Source organism: Cannabis sativa, chromosome 1 (assembly GCF_029168945.1).
Source record: "Cannabis sativa cultivar Pink pepper isolate KNU-18-1 chromosome 1, ASM2916894v1, whole genome shotgun sequence".
NCBI classification, from domain to species: Eukaryota; Viridiplantae; Streptophyta; class Magnoliopsida; order Rosales; family Cannabaceae; genus Cannabis; species Cannabis sativa.
The window spans coordinates 29414275-29430713 of record NC_083601.1 but is presented as its reverse complement, the minus strand read 5'-3'; the positions used below and the strand labels follow the sequence as shown (position 1 = coordinate 29430713).

The following is a 16439-nucleotide window of genomic DNA, read 5'->3' as shown; positions in this document are numbered from 1 at the left end:
GTATGTCTTACTCGTTTTACTCATGAGATTTTAATAAGGCTAGTTTAAAATAAATACTAAAGAAAAATAAGGACTTAATTTAAATAAGTTGATAAAAAATGAATGAGGCACAGCTCAAAATAATCGTAAGAGAAACTATTTGGAAGAGAATGCGGTCATATGAATTAAGCCAGTGAACATGTCACGTTTGTAATTACTCGCCGCCACAATCTTCATTGAAATTTAAAATAGACCATATATATACTCCAAAAAATGAGTTTGTTAGATGTTTATACTTTATACATAAATTAAATCCCCAACCCAACCAATGAGAAAGAACCTTTCAAATGCATGTATACCCATATATTTTTATGTACTGATTACTGTACATGTTTACATATGATATAGCACATAAAATATTGTTTTATTTTTTAGTAGCCCAATAATTACGCCATAATAATTAATATATATTTTTATTTAATGTATAAAGTATATATAAATTTTTAAATAAATTAAAAAATATATTAATTACGCTATATAATAAAAATACATTAAATTAGGGGTGTTCATAAAATAGCCGATCCAATCCAGTCCGCAAAGTGCGGATTGGATTGGATTGAAAAATTCAAAATCCGCACTTGTGCGGATTGGATGTTGATTGACATGTAAAAGTAACCGATCCAATCCAATCCACACATATTTATAACAAAATTAAAAAAATTATATATACAAATAATATTTTAATGTAAAAAAAATAATAATTTAAAAGTCTAATACATATAATACAATTATATTACAAAACTTAATAGATAAAATGTATATGCTATTCTTATATATTTTTTTTCTACATACAATTTAAAATTAAATTAATTTTTTTTATATGTATACAATTTTTTTTCTTCTTTTGAATTTGTCAATTGTTATTTTATTTATTTAATGTGTTGTTGGAGACATAAAATAACTATAATTTGTTTTATTTTATTGCTTGTTATGTGAAAAAAAAATATTTTTTTTATAAATATTAAATAATTTAATAATAAAAAGTAACCAATCCAAAGTAATCGATCCAATCCGCACTTTTGCGAATTGGATTAGATTGGATTTGAGCTATTGTGCGGATTTGATTGGATTCAAAAAATGAAATCCGCACTTAGTGCGAATTAGATGTTGTTTGACCAAAAAAATGCGAATTAGATCGGATGAACAGTCCTACATTAAATAATAAAGTAAATATATAATTTTGTTATTAAATTATTCTATGACGCCATTTCAAATGTATATATATATATATTCTATGACGACTCTCATTTGATATGATTGAATTTTATAGTGCTAATTGTATAATTTGTATTGCTAAAGTATTTACAATAAGAAATCAATATATAAATTAGTTTAAAAAAAAAAAATTCAATATAAATTGCATGTCAAACTATACATATATATATAAGAAAAAACGTACATACTCATATCACCTAAATATATACAACTATATATAACTTCATTTACATATATATATATCAAATCATTTCTTTTAAACTTTTTAGATTGCTAAAAATTTTACCAAATTATTAAAATTATTAGATTTAAAGATTCTTGTCTAATTTTACTAACGGAAGCTTGACATAGATGAAAGTTCAGAAATACATATGTTAAAGTTCAAAACATAATTTAGTAGATATCAAAATTTAAAGGCATAATTTAATTAGTACATAAACAATCGTCACCTTAATATAAATTAAACAAAATTGAACAAAAATCTTTAAATTTAATAATCTCAATATTTTAAAAAAAATTTCAATAGCTTGTCAATTTCGAGATGACATAATTTAGTGCGTACATTAAAATTCAAGTAGCAACAACTTTAATTAGTCTCTCTCCTTAAATTACTTGAAAGCAAAATCTTTCAACTCTCAATATATGCTAAAAACCTAATCCAATCATAGATTTAAGGCAATCTAATTGAGTGTGAAAATAAATAAATAATATGTAAAGTGATATAACCTAAAATCTGATGAAGACAAACAAAGTACAATGTAATAAACAAGCCAGTTAGGTAGATTTTTGATTTGGCGTTAAGTAATAAAGCTTGGTCTACATTTTAATCCCTTTATATAAATTATTATATATATTAGCAACAATATTGATGATATATGCAAAGAAATTAAGAATAATTGAGTGCATGAATATAAAATAATTAATAACCACCTAATCTTTGGTCGAGCCTCCAAAAGAATGACAGTTTGCCACATAATATTGTAAATTCATTATAGTAGGCCTTAATAATTTATATGGAAATTTAGGTAATGATAATGATAATAATGAACAGAAATCAACTGAGCATATGATGATGATGACTACTACGACCAACCCTTAATGGCCACAAATAAATGAATAAATATATAGTAAAAATGAGAACTTTATAATATATTTATAAATTATATATGATATTATGATTATAATACTCACATGCTTGCTTTGGTCGACTTTAGAGTTGTGTGACCAAAAATATACATTCTTTAAGGGAATTCATTTTTCTCCTATACTTTATAATATAATGCATTAATTCAGACCAAGTAATAGTACTGCACTACAATATTGAGGCTAAAGAAACGAGTCTGAAAAAGATTATTTTAAATAAAAATAAATAAATAAAAACATAAATCTTGTGGCAAATGTGGCTTGAAATTTTTTTTTTCTTTGGTAGTATTATTGTTTTTATTGAACTTTGTTGCGTTGAATTTTATTAAGGTTAATATCCTATTAATCGATATCTTCTATATATTGGCTATAGGAAGCTACTTAAATTTTCATAAATTAGGTTTGGCTAGAGTCTCCAGCACTAACAAAAAGTTATGAGTTTTTTCTTTTTTTTTTTAAGGTCAATATATAAGATAATGGAATGTAGTGTGTAGGACGAATTTTGTTGTATATATATTTCATTGGCTCTAGAGTTACAATTTTAATTGTTTTTCATTGATATATTATTTATATGCATATAGTGTGATATAGGACATTGTATTAGTTTTTAAATTTACAATGGAATTTATAAGTATAAGAGCTGGTTATTTTTTTTTTTCAGGTAGGAATAAATGTTCTGCATGAAAATTATTATATTTAATACTTATTAATACTATTATTAAATTATTAATTAGGTTATGTGGTGAGAGGCAAAAGTTATAGTAAAAATTGTATCTGGTTCGTGATTGAAATAAAAATAATTAATATATTTAGGAAAAAGATGGTTTATTTTGTTATTCTATACTAATATTTTGTTTTTCTAGCGAATTTTTTAATTATACAGTAATTTATATAATGAGTATTGAGTAATCATATATGTCAAAATTACACACAAAGTTGACACAAATCTATGAATGATATATTTGTCTAGTCTTTTTTGGTGCAAATATATATCCTTAAAAAATTATTAGAAACTTCAATTTCCAAAATAATAAAGACAATTGTTTTGAATTAGTATATTTATGAAACGCGTTATTGATTATGTAACATCATGATCTAGCCTGTTGTAATTAAATTCTACATCTAAAAGGTATAAATTTGTTCTGTAAAAGAAAGTACAAATTTGATCTCACGATCAATTGCAACATTTATTTATCTATTGAGGTTTCTAATGCTACACAAAATCTGTGTCGTATAATTAGTAAACTCGAGTCTAATTGGTCATACTTTAAGAAAATGATCAGATAATATCCATGCACATGTGTTGTTAAAGAGTTTTACATTGATAATGCATTGAAATTAAATAACATATATAAGATATATGAGCTACTTATCTTATTGTCAATTAATTTTGAGATAAAACTTCATGCATCTTACCGTACACTCACCTATTCTACTAATTTAACCATACACTTACGCATTCTAACAAAAACGGACAATCACCTATAGACCTACACATACTAACATTTTAAAAAGAAAAAAAAATTACATGAAAAATAAAATTAAGAGTAAATTATTATTATTATTATTATTATTATTATTATTATTATTATTATTATTATTATTATTATCACATAAAAAGTACCTAAGATCCAGAATGCATTAAAAGATCAACAGAAATAATAATAATAATTTTCTGATAATATTCAGAAGAAAAAAAATCTAAACAACAGAAATAAAGAAGCAAAAAAGTAAGTTAAAAGAAGAGAGTGAAGATCAAAAACAAGTCAATTTGGCAGAAATAGTAAATAGAAATAACCATTTTTTTTAATAAAACGACCAAATATTTCATTGATGAGAAAAGTCAAAAGTATATTAGTCATATCAATACAAGGAAGGAAATTATGCGAATTATTTTTGGTGTAAAAATTTCATAAAAATAACCATTAATTTTGAAAGAAAAAAAAATAGACATAGTGTGAAACTATTTTACAATATCATTGACGACACGATATCACTTTTCTTTTTCTTTTTCTTACTCAATTAATTTCTAATTTAGAATTAGAAATGAACTCCTACATGGGATGCGTGAACACATTATTTCAATAACTTATTAAATAATAAAATTGATAAATAATAACAATAGTCTTCTTATCCCTTGTGCGTGAACCTGGCAAACCTTCATCATCTAACTGGAATTTTTTTGTTATTATTTTTAATAAATAGTTGGAATTTTCCCTCAATTATTAATTATATCAACAGGGACCAAATGAGCCATACTGCAAATGTCCCTCCCAAGCAAAATTATAACCAAAGTCTCATCATTTTTTTAATTTTATTTTATTATATTTTTCAATGGACTTTGTATTGAGTCTGCAAACAAAAGGGTTATATATTATAATAGTCAACTACTTTAAAATCAATATTTGAGTTCAAAATCCTTCATAATTAAACCAAAAAAAAAGTAGGTCCACTCTCGTGAAGAGATGGGTCTCATAGTATGGTCCATACATTAAGGAGGTTGTGCATTGTCTCTCCATTTCTTCTTTTCAAAGTCTATGGATGTGAACCTCTAATACATGGCCTTTTCTTTTCTTTTCTTTTTTTCAAACAAAAGAATGCAAATTAAAAAGAAAAAAAAAAAGCTAAAAGCAAATGGATTGGAAACAAAGACGTTCTCAAACTTCATAATGGTTTTTTTAAGCATATGTCAAATCTTAGAACCCTTTTAGTTGACATGCAATGATGATAGAATAGAGAGGCTAATTAATAAATTTAAGCTTATATATAATGAGATACATTGCTTTAGGGAATAGATTGAAGCCACTCCTTAAGACAGGTATCTATCACTCTTGCTCTTTTTTTCATGTGCTACTTATTATTGTGTTGTGTATAAAAGAAAATGCTTGTGGTACTTGTTCCAACTATGAAACCTTATTTCTCAATAAACAAAAACAAAATCTAGTACTCTTTTGTGTGGACCTGTCATCAAGATTTTTCTTTCTTTTCTTTGTTTTAAATAAACAAATAAAATAGTGATGAGGAACTTGAGAAATTCATCCACTTGCCCAATCAATTGAAAATGAGGTAGACAAGTTTTTCTCCTTTCACAGTCCCTACCCTATAATATGATCTTCATTTAGCAATGTCACTAGGCCCAGTCATAAGCACCATCTGTCAGCCCATCAAAAAGCAGGCATGACAACTATGTAGATAGATACATAGTTAAATTTTATAGAACTAACCATAGACTTGGAACACTCTAAACTAAGAATTATTCAAGCTAATATAATTGTAATTAATAGCATAATATCAATTAGTAAATTATGTCTTGGCTGAGGCAGACTTGATACCTAATACCCACTGGTGGACTTAGAAATTTTTGCCAACCGAAGCAAAATTTTAAATATATTTTTTATTTAATATATTAGATCTTAAATATAGTAAAAGAGTTCTTCCTTACCCTCAACCGTCAAAAATTCAAACTTTTCTCTTCAAAATCTGAAATAAAATATGTCAATGATAAAATTTGAATCCTAAATTTTTTTTAAGAAGAAAAATAGATAAATTTATTATCACACGAATTTATATATATGTGGGTTCTAAAAATATAAAAATCTGACACTTTGGTTAACATGAATAGGATTACATCTCACAATCAATTGAAAAATGTGATTATGTATTTTATATGGGAAATTTGATTTTATATACTTAAAAAATTAAAAAATTTTATTATTAAACTAAAAATTTAAACCCTAAAAAAACTATACATTTTTTTTCAAAACCCCAAAAATACCCCCCTCACAATTCTCTCTCTCTGCATCATCTCTCTCTCTCTCTATCTCACCCCAACCGCCCACCCTCACCACCACCTCCGACCTCCATCCTCCGACCTCCGACCCTCACCGCCACCTCCGACCACCCGCACCAACACCCCGACCCAGCCCCACTCTCTCGGACCGCCCAAAAGTCGCACCCCGAAAACCCACTCTCTCTTCCTCTCTCTCTGAAATCGCAGAAAAAAAAAAATGGTCCAGGTCCGATGGTCCGACCATCGGACCTGGGACAATTTTTCTCTCTAAAAACGCAAAAAAAAATAAATAAAAAAAAAAATTGTCCCAGGTCCGATGGTCGGACCATGGGTTCGATGGGTCCAATTGGTCGGACCCCATCGGACCCATGGTCCGACCATCGGACCTGGACCAATTTTTTTTTTTTTCTGCGATTTCAGAGAGAGAGGAAGAGAGAGTGGATTTTCGGGGTGCGACTTTTGGGCGGTCCGAGAGAGTGGGGCTGGATCGGGGTGTTGGTGCGAGTGGTCGGAGGTGGCGGTGAGGGTCGGAGGTCGGAGGTGGTGGTGAGGGTGGGCGGTTGGGATGTGAGATAGAGAGAGAGATGATGCAGAGAGAGAGAATTGTGAGGGGGGTATTTTTGGAGTCTTAAAAAAAATAATTTTTTTATGGTTTAAGTTTTTGGTTTAATAATAAAATTTTTTAATTTTTTAAGTATATAAAATCAAAATTCATATTAAATTTTTACACAGTGGCACTTTCTAATAAATAAATAAATACTCATAACCTTGCTTGCTATATTTGCTCTTGGAGAAGATTCTAATATTGTTTGGAGGGCTATTATGCTTGAGCTTATACATGCTATTGTTGTAATCGAACTTTTCATTAACATACAATAGCGGTTTTTCTCAACCAAAAAAAATACAAAGAAAAAAAAAATAGTTTGATTTTATGTAATTTTTTATTAACAAAACAGAAAGCAGGTAATTTTCACAATTTTAAAAGTACACGACAGCTACATTAAAGATTTATACATAATAAATATTAACATAAAAATTAATAATTTACAAGAAAGTACCTTATCACAAACAATTCACAAGTAACCCAAAAGACAAATGTAAAACAAAAAAATGCAACAGTAAAGTTTTAGTGAGTGCATGCCGGCTGATTGTCGCCCACCAAGAAATTCCTCCACCACGTTTGGTCGGTCATCCTCCACCACGTGCTTCCTCTCCTTCCATCCCTCATAGTTTTTTCTTTTTTATTTATTTACTACTATTATTATTATTATTATTTGATACCGACGACCACAATTTAAAATTTTGAAGCAAATAAATTATATAATAACAAGCTATTGTTTATAAAAAGTTACTGTAGAATAAATTCTTTAGTGTTGTTTGTGTATTTATTTTATAAAAATTGTTCTTTAGTATAATCTATATAATCTGGACATAATTATGTATACTCCAAAAGGCCCAAACATGGGACCATCCGACCATGTATTAGTCCCAAAGACCGAATAAGCGACAAGCCCCTTCTTCTCTACTGCTTATGCTTATACAGTGAGAAACTTACAAAAATACTAGAATTTGAGTTAATTTTTACAAAAATACTGTCACACAGACATTTTTTTAAAAATACTGTGTTTATAAAACAACAGTAGACCAACTAAAAACAACAGTGGAACAACTAAAAAACAACCGTAAAACAACAGTGAAAACTTAACATAGTACACAGTATAAAACTTATACAGTATTTTTGAAAAAAATTCTGCCTCACTGTATAAAAGTAAAAAAATTAAAAATTTTAGTATGTGGTGTAATTATCCCAATAGTACTACACCACATGGTGCGCTATGTGACCCAAATATCACTGAAGTAAATTTAAATCTATTAGCACCAGAAATGACAAGAACTCGCCTCCAAGACCAATACCATTAACAGGAATGTTTTTGCTTAGACAACAAAATGACAAATGGTTGTCTGAATTTTCATAACAAAGACTAATTAATGGTCGGCAAGTATTAGCTTGGTGCCTGAATTACTCTGCCAAACAAAATATGCAACAACAAAGAAAAGAAACCTTTACTCACCAGCAACCGAATTGTAGAGACGCCATTGAGTATTAAGGAATCTAGTATAAGATTTGACACACCTATATCCTAAACTATTTTATAAAACTAAGCTTCTTTAGTTGACTTGTTTTCGGTTATGAATGTTCCCACTGATTTGAACCACCGCATAAGGTTTCTGTGATCTTTTACATAGAGCCATGCTTGAAGAAATAGAAAGAGACTATCATTTACACCTCGCTCCTCTATGTAGCCATGGAATGCATCTCTCATCCTCTCATCAATGTCTCTGTAAGAGTTTATGAAATCAAATTAGATACGGATTCTTTACCGTGTAAATAAAATTGAAAGAAACAAAACTGAAGAAATTTCTATGAAGAAGTTCAGTGTTTTGTGAAATTACATTCTAAACATCACACCTAAAATAAACTACTTAGGCATTCGGAGTTTATATCTTTCTAATTCAGGCTCATACAATTCAACTGAAGCATCAGAAGTTAGAAGTTCGTCCTTTTCTAATTCAAGTAAACAGTACAAGTGAAGACTTAGAAACTGTAGACAGTAAACCTTTTTCCCAACTAAATACAGCAAAAAAATTTCAAGAGATGAATGAAAAAGGAAAAATACTTTAGAAAAATAACTGAGCCTATTGGTTAAGTTTAGTTTTATGCTTACTTATGTTCATAAAAAAATTAAGCAATGGTGGTACACTATATAATCTGGGAAAAAGGAGGAATCACCTATTCTTCCATCCAGTTGTAACATTCAGTGTCGTCTTATTATTGACTAGATTACGAAAATATACAGTTGATATGGCAAATTGAAGGCAACCCAATTGATCCCTAATAAGAATTACTTTAGTACTCCAACTCCAAAAGAATGACTTAACGTATAGTATATAGGAGGCGTTTGGTTGGGAGGAATGAAAATATAGGAATAGGAATGGGAATGGGAATAAGAATAGGAATGGAATAAAATTTAAAATGCATAAAAAAAAATTGATAAAAAAATAATTAAATGCAACCAAACAAAGGAATGGAATGAAAATTGTTTCCTTTCCATTTCATTACCTCCAACCAAACGCCACCATAATTCCTAGGCGCTAGCTCCTAAAATTCAATGTAATCCTTTATTTTCTCTTATACAATTCTAAAACACCATACAACATTCTGCAAAAGAGGAGATCCCAAACCAATCCATTCCATCCAGCAGCATCACAAATCCTATGTTCTTAAATCTCCACAGAACACTTGCCTAAGAGAATAAACAACAAGCCACTCTCCCCACCCCAATAAACTTCTAGAAAACCATCTCACAAAAGGTGGCGTTTGGTTGGAGGTAATGAAATGGAATGGAATGGAAAGAAAATAATTTTCATTCCATTCCTTTGTTTGGTTGCATTTTAAAATATTGGAATGGCATTCCAATGGATTGCTCTTTCCACCATTTTGGTGGAATGACTATTCCATTTTAAAATAGAAGGAATGACCATTCCAATGTAACAAGAAAAAAAATTTAATTATTTTTTTATCAATTTTTTTTATGCATTTTAAATTTTATTCCATTCCATTCCTATTCTTATTATCATTCCCATTCCTATTCCTATATTTTCATTCCTCCCAACCAAACGCAAGTCCATTGACTATTTTTCCGGCTATGAACTTTATCCATAGATACCCAAATAAGCTTAAACTTCCCCATTTCAAAAGTTCTGAGTGTTTAACTTCAAACAAGTATAAGACCCCATTATCTAAAAAACAATCCAACACATGGAAATGCAAACAATCCAGATTCAAACGAAAAATAACAAAAATGGAACCCAAACGCAAACGTAATAACAAAATGATCACTTACTCGAAAACAGGGCCGTTGTAAGTGGAAGGAACTGTCATAGAAACTGAAGCAAAATTCTCGTCCTTGGGTCTCATGGAAACAGAGTGAATCCCCAAAGCATCGGGATACAACCCACAAAGAAAATGCAGAGAATCCGACTGTCCGGGCTTCGAAATATCGACGTGAATAAACAATTGATTGATATCTTCATCGTCAACGTCACCATCATCGTCTTTATCGGCACGGGGGATAATGTTGGCCATTCTCATTACAGATATACTGATCTCCTCTTCACCGTAGCTTTTCCTCAGGACCGGACCGTTCCCGTCCAACGCTCCCTTCAGGATCGTGAACGAGGATGGAGGATTCACTTTCTGAAAAAAAAAAATTAAATTAAAGAAGCACACCCATTCAATTCAACACAGAAACAAGATCTTCAGATAAATCAGCTGAAAATACACATATATTTATTGAGAGAGAGAGATGCGGATACGGACAGGGGGAGGGCTCATTTTGGAGACTTCGTGATAGTGTTCTTTGAGAGAACGGAGAATCATGGAGTTGACAGCGGAGGAGACGCTGGTTGAGCTCCTAGTTGGTAGCATCCTCCATGGGTGGTTCTGGATTACGGAGCTAATCACCTTCTTCCACATTTTCACTTCCTTTCTCTTAAACCCTTTTTTTTTCTCTATTTCAGGGTTTAGGAATAATAAGAGAAGACGGAGGGGAAGAAAGGAGGATGCGCTGAACGGGTCGGGTCGGGTCGGGTTCGGCTCGAACTTCCAATCCAAATACCGTCGCTTTTCTCCTTTGAAAAAAATAATTAAAAATGTGATGTGATCAAACCGATCACAATGTCCAAATATCAAGAACAATCTGATTAATCTAAGTCTATGACAGATTGGCAAAAACTCAGCACACAAAGATTGTAAGTAAAAACAGTAAAAGAAACTGAATTAAACAAGAGAGAATGAAATCAAGATTCAGCCATTAGACTACTTTCCATTAAACATGTATGCAAAGAATACATTGTACATCAATTGGTGATTCAAACTAGAGAATGAGTGAGAGGAATTGAACTCAAAACTGAGCACACCAGGAACTGGTTTCTCAACACCAGTCCTCAACAATCTCACAGCCTCTCTCTCTCTCTCTCTCTCTCTCTCTCTCTCTCTCTCTCTCTCTCTCTCTCTCTCTCTCTCTCTCTCTCTCTCTCTCTCTCTCTCTCTCTCTCTCTCTCTCTCTATTATTTCTGTAAATTGAAATGTGAACCACACGTAAGCTAAGAGTTAGTTGAGTCTATTTATAGACAAACCAACCTAACTAACTTAACCATAAAACCGGTAAATCAGTTAAAAAACTTAAAGAATATTCTGCCAAGTCTTAGTTTCTAGGCCATATTACAACAATTCCACCTTGGCATAGACACTTAGACTTAGAGAACCAGAGTATAACAGGCGGAACTTTGATGGGAGATGAGAAACTCATCCAATTTCCTTGATGTTGACCAAGTTTAGACAGTGTCTAAACTTGGCTTGAGTGACACATTTTGTAAAAGTGTCTGCAGGGTTGTGGTCAGTGCAGATTTTCTTCACTTGAACCTCTCCATTGGCAATGATCTCTCTGATGAAATGTAGTTTGATGTCGATATGCTTTGACCTATCATGGAACATAGGATTTTTCATTAAGTGCAATGCACTTTGATTGTCACAGTGGACAGTCATGTCCTTAGAGTTGAACCCGAGTTCTTTTGAGAGACCTTTTAGCCATAGTGCCTCTTTTATTGCCTCAGTTGCAGCCATGTACTCAGCCTCTGTGGATGACAGGGCTACAACTTTCTGCAGGTTTGACTTCCAGCTGATGCATCCACCTAAAGCTGAGAAGATATAACCTGTCAATGATCTCCTTGTGTCAATGCATCCAGCATAATCAGAGTCGACAAATCCTTCAACCTCACATTCACTTTTCTCTGTAGTTTTGTAGATCAAACCCATGTTCAGAGATCCTTTAACATACCTCATGACCCATTTTACTGCATCCCAGTGCAGGTTTCCAGGATTAGCAACAAATCGACTCACTATGCTCATGGCATAGGCCAAGTCAGGCCTTGTGCATACCATGGCATACATCAAGCAGCCTACACAGTTTGCATATGGTATGCCATCCATGCTTCTTCTTTCTTCCTCAGTTTGTGGAGCCTGCTCCTTAGTGAGCTTAAAATGTTGAGCCAATGGTGTCATCACAGGTTTGGCTTCATTCATGTTGAACTTCAATAGAACTTTCTTCAAGTATCCCTGCTGTGTTAGCATGATGAAACCAGGTCTATTTCTCCTGATTTCAATTCCAAGAATTTTCTTGGCTTCTCCCATATCCTTCATCTCAAATTCACCTTTGAGTTGGCACTTTAACTCACTGATTTTGTGTTTGTCCTTGCCTACTATTAGCATGTCATCAACATACAATAGAAGGTAGGTTTCCTTGTCAAAATAAACACATGGATCATATTTGCTCTTGGTGAATTTTATTCTTGACATGAACTTGTCAAATCTGATATTCCATTGTCTAGGTGCTTGCTTTAGGCCATAGAGGGATTTGTGTAGCAAGCATACCTGGTTAGGATTACCATTGTCAAATCCCTCAGGTTGCTTCATGTAGATTTTCTCATCCAAAGTGCCATGTAAGAAAGCTGTCCTCACATCCATTTGATCTATTTCTAGATCTTGAGCAGCAGCTTTTGCCATAATGGCTCTAATGGAAGCTTGTTTCACCACAGGTGCAAATATATCATTGAAATCAACACATTCTCTCTGAGTAAATCCTTTTGCCACAAGCCTTGCCTTGAATCTTACTGAATTTTCATTAACTCCCTCTTTCTGTCTAAACAGCCACTTACTATCGATCAATCTTTGCCCTGGTGGTCTGTTCACAACAGACCATGTTTTGTTTCTGATCAATGACACTTTCTCTTCATTGATTGCCCTCAACCAGTGTTCCCTGTTTTTGCATTTCAGTGCCTCCTTGTATGTAGTGGGTTCAGAGTTTTCGAGTTCATCGGGCAAAGAAATAGTGCAAATGCAGAGAAATCTGCATAACCAAGTCTTGAAGGAGGTCTGATGTCTCTTCTTTCCCTGTCTCTGGCCAAGAGGTAATCATCAAGCTCTCCTTGTGTTTCATGAGATTGTTCTTCAATCTCTTGAGCTTGATTCTCATCTGCTTCTGAGTCTTTGTCTGTGCATAGTGACCGATCCACCTCAAGATTGACTCTGCTATATGGCTCTTCAGTCTGCAGTGTTGGATTTGGTAATGGTTTCATGGCCATTTCTTCTTCTCTGAAAGTGACATCTCTGCTGATGATGCACTTTTTGAATCCTGATTCAAGACACCAAAGTTTATATCCCTTAACACCTTCAGGATATCCCAAAAACATACATTTCACTGCCCTAGGCTTCAGTTTGTCTTGCCTTACATGAGCATAAGCAGTGCACCCAAAAACCTTTAGATGGTCATAGGTTTGAGCTTCTCCAGTCCACTTTTCTTGTGGTGTCATGAAATTGATACCAGTGGAGGGGCATCTATTTATTAGATAGCATGCTGTGTTCAGAGCTTCACCCCAGAATTTTCTTTCTAAACCAGCTCCTTTAAGCATGCATCTAACCCTTTCAAGCAGTGTCCTATTCATCCTCTCTGCCAGACCATTTTGTTGAGGAGTGTCTCTAATCGTCAAGTGCCCTGCCATCCTTCTTTGCCGCAACTCCTTGAACTGGTTTGAGCAGAATTCCCATCCATTATCTGTCCTAATCTTCTTGAGTTTCTTACCAGTTTGATTCTCAAGGAGTTTTCTCCAATTGACAAATGTGTTGAAAGCCTCATCTTTGGTTTTCAAGAGATAAACCCACACCTTTCTTGAGTAATCATCAATGATACTCATGAAATAGTAAGCACCACCAAGTGTAGGAATTCTTGAAGGGCCCCAAAGATCTGAGTGCACATAAGCCAACTGTTCTTTGGTTGTGTGCTTTGCTGGTGTGAACTTCTGTCTGCAGCTTTTGCCATATATGCACTCCTCACAGAAATCCATCTTGCATGACACCTTTCGATTGAGAATTCCTTGCTTCTTCAATTCCATCAAGCCTCTTTCACTCACATGTCCCAGTCTCAAATGCCACATTCTTGTCAAGTCATCATCACCTGTACCTGTAACATTTGAAGCTAGGCCAGTAACTGATTTTCCATTAAGAAAATACAAGCCATTTCTATATATTCCTTTCATTACAGTAGTGGAACCTTTAATTACACTAAGTGAGTTTTCATCAATTTTGATTTTACATCCTTTTGAGGCTAAAACACCAATTGACAAGAGATTCCTCTTGAGTTCAGGAACATACCTGACATCAGTGATGATTCTTTGAGCACCATCATTCATCTGCATCACAATAGATCCAGTCCCTTGAATTGTGCATGCCTTGTTGTCACCCAAATAAACAAAGACTTCGTTTTCTTCTCAAGATTGCGAGAACATTTCTTCACAAGGACACATGTGAAAAGAACAACCAATCGAGTATCCATTCTTGTCCGTAATGCAGTGTTTGACACCACCAGAACACCAGCTGAGTCATAACCATCAGCAACATCAGCTTGTCCCTTTTCTTTGTTCTTTTCTTTCTTCAGTTTGTTCTTCAAAGCAAGGCATTCATCTCTGAAATGTCCTTCTTTCTTGCAATAGAAACACTTCTTGTCAGTTGTGTTTCTTGAACCTGTCTTTGCTTTCTGGTTCCCTCGATCACCACCATGTTTGTAGTTCTTGTGTCCTTTCTTGTCATGTCTTCCTTTAACAAATAGACCTTCTCCATTGTGCTCTGTCTTGTCATCTGATTTGCTTTGAATTTCCTTAGAATTCAAGGCTGCTTTCACCTCAGATATAGTAAGAGTATCTTTGCCATAAAGAATTGTATCAACAAAGTGTTCATACAATTTTGGCAAAGAACTCAGTAGGATTATAGCTTGGTCCTCTTCATCTAGCTTCACACCAATATTGTTCAAGTCAAGAACAATCTTGTTAAAGTCATCTAGGTGTCTTCTAAGCTCCTTGCCATCTTCCATCCTCAAGGTGTACAGTTTCTTCTTCAAGTACAGCTTGTTTGCAAGGGACTTCTTCATGTAGATCGTAGCAAGCTTTTCCCACAGTCCAAGAGCCTTCTCCTCATCTGCAACTTCTCTCAGCACTTCATCTCCTAGACTGAGTAGAATTACAGAGTGTGCCTTGGTCTCGATTTCTTGTTTCTTCTTCACATCTTCAATTGCTTTCAATGCATCCACATTAATGGCTTCAACAATGCCTTGATGAACCAACAAGGCTCTCATCTTGATTCTCCAAAGGCTGAAGTCATTGGCTCCTGTAAACTTGTCAACCTCATACTTAGTTGATGCCATTTCTTGATTTCAATCTTGCTGCAGTAAGACTTTAACCAAACACTTCTTGATCTTCTTGATTGAACCTAAGCTCTGATACCATTTGATGTGATCAAACCGATCACAATGTCCAAATATCAAGAACAATCTGATTAATCTAAGTCTATGACAGATTGGCAAAAACTCAACACACAAAGATTGTAAGTAAAAACAGTAAAAGAAACTGAATTAAACAAGAGAGAATGAAATCAAGATTTAGCCATTAGACTACTTTCCATTAAACATGTATGCAAAGAATACATTGTACATCAATTGGTGATTCAAACTAGAGAATGAGTGAGAGGAATTGAACTCAAAACTGAGCACACCAGGAACTGGTTTCTCAACACCAGTCCTCAACAATCTCACAGCCTCTCTCTCTCTCTCTCTCTATTATTTCTGTAAATTGAAATGTCAACCACACGTAAGCTAAGAGTTAGTTGAGTCTATTTATAGACAAACCAACCTAACTAACTTAACCATAAAACCGGTAAAGCAGTTAAAAAACTTAAAGAATATTCTGCCAAGTCTTAGTTTCTAGGCCATATTACAACAATATGAAACTTTACCAAAACACCTCTTTAATTATCCAAAAATAAACTTAAATCACAAGTACCCCACTCAAATTATATAAATCATAAGAGTATTTGTGTTTAGAATAGTGGTAAGTCATTTTAATAAATAGAACTCATCTTAAATAAAAATAATTAGGTGAAATTACGTAAATTATGTGTGAACACATATCATTACAAACATATATGATGTGACAAAAGTATTTTACAAATATATTACATAATGTTAATAGAGGCAATTATATTAAATTGCTTTCAATGGTTTTGTCAAAAAATGCCTCTATATCAATAAACGGTACAAAATACAAAAGTAAAAAAGAGGAATGCATATTGCATATTCAAAGTGTG

At 32.8% G+C, this 16439-nt stretch overlaps 1 protein-coding gene across 1 annotated transcript; it reads right to left on the bottom strand.

Annotated features, from left to right (window-relative positions):
• Window positions 1-8072: 8072 nt before the first annotated feature.
• Window positions 8073-11101, bottom strand: LOC115703675 (uncharacterized protein At2g39795, mitochondrial). The gene is made up of 3 exons (XM_030630914.2): window positions 10569-11101; window positions 10093-10445; window positions 8073-8527 (listed from the first exon to the last, which is right to left on the bottom strand). The coding sequence occupies exons 1-3, from the start codon at window positions 10722-10724 to the stop codon at window positions 8347-8349; spliced, it is 690 nt and encodes a 229-aa protein (XP_030486774.2). The 5' UTR covers window positions 10725-11101; the 3' UTR covers window positions 8073-8346.
• Window positions 11102-16439: the final 5338 nt, after the last annotated feature.

Excerpts from the sequence above, each read along its gene's own strand:
- LOC115703675 (XM_030630914.2), bottom strand. The coding sequence starts at position 10,724 with ATGTGGAAGAAGGTGATTAGCTCCGTAATCCAGAACCACCCATGGAGG. Across the intron at positions 10,446-10,568 it reads CCAAAATGAGCCCTCCCCCT|AAAGTGAATCCTCCATCCTC; the intron begins GTCCGTATCCGC and ends TTTTTTTTTCAG. Across the intron at positions 8,528-10,092 it reads TACAACGGCCCTGTTTTCGA|AGACATTGATGAGAGGATGA; the intron begins GTAAGTGATCAT and ends AAACTCTTACAG.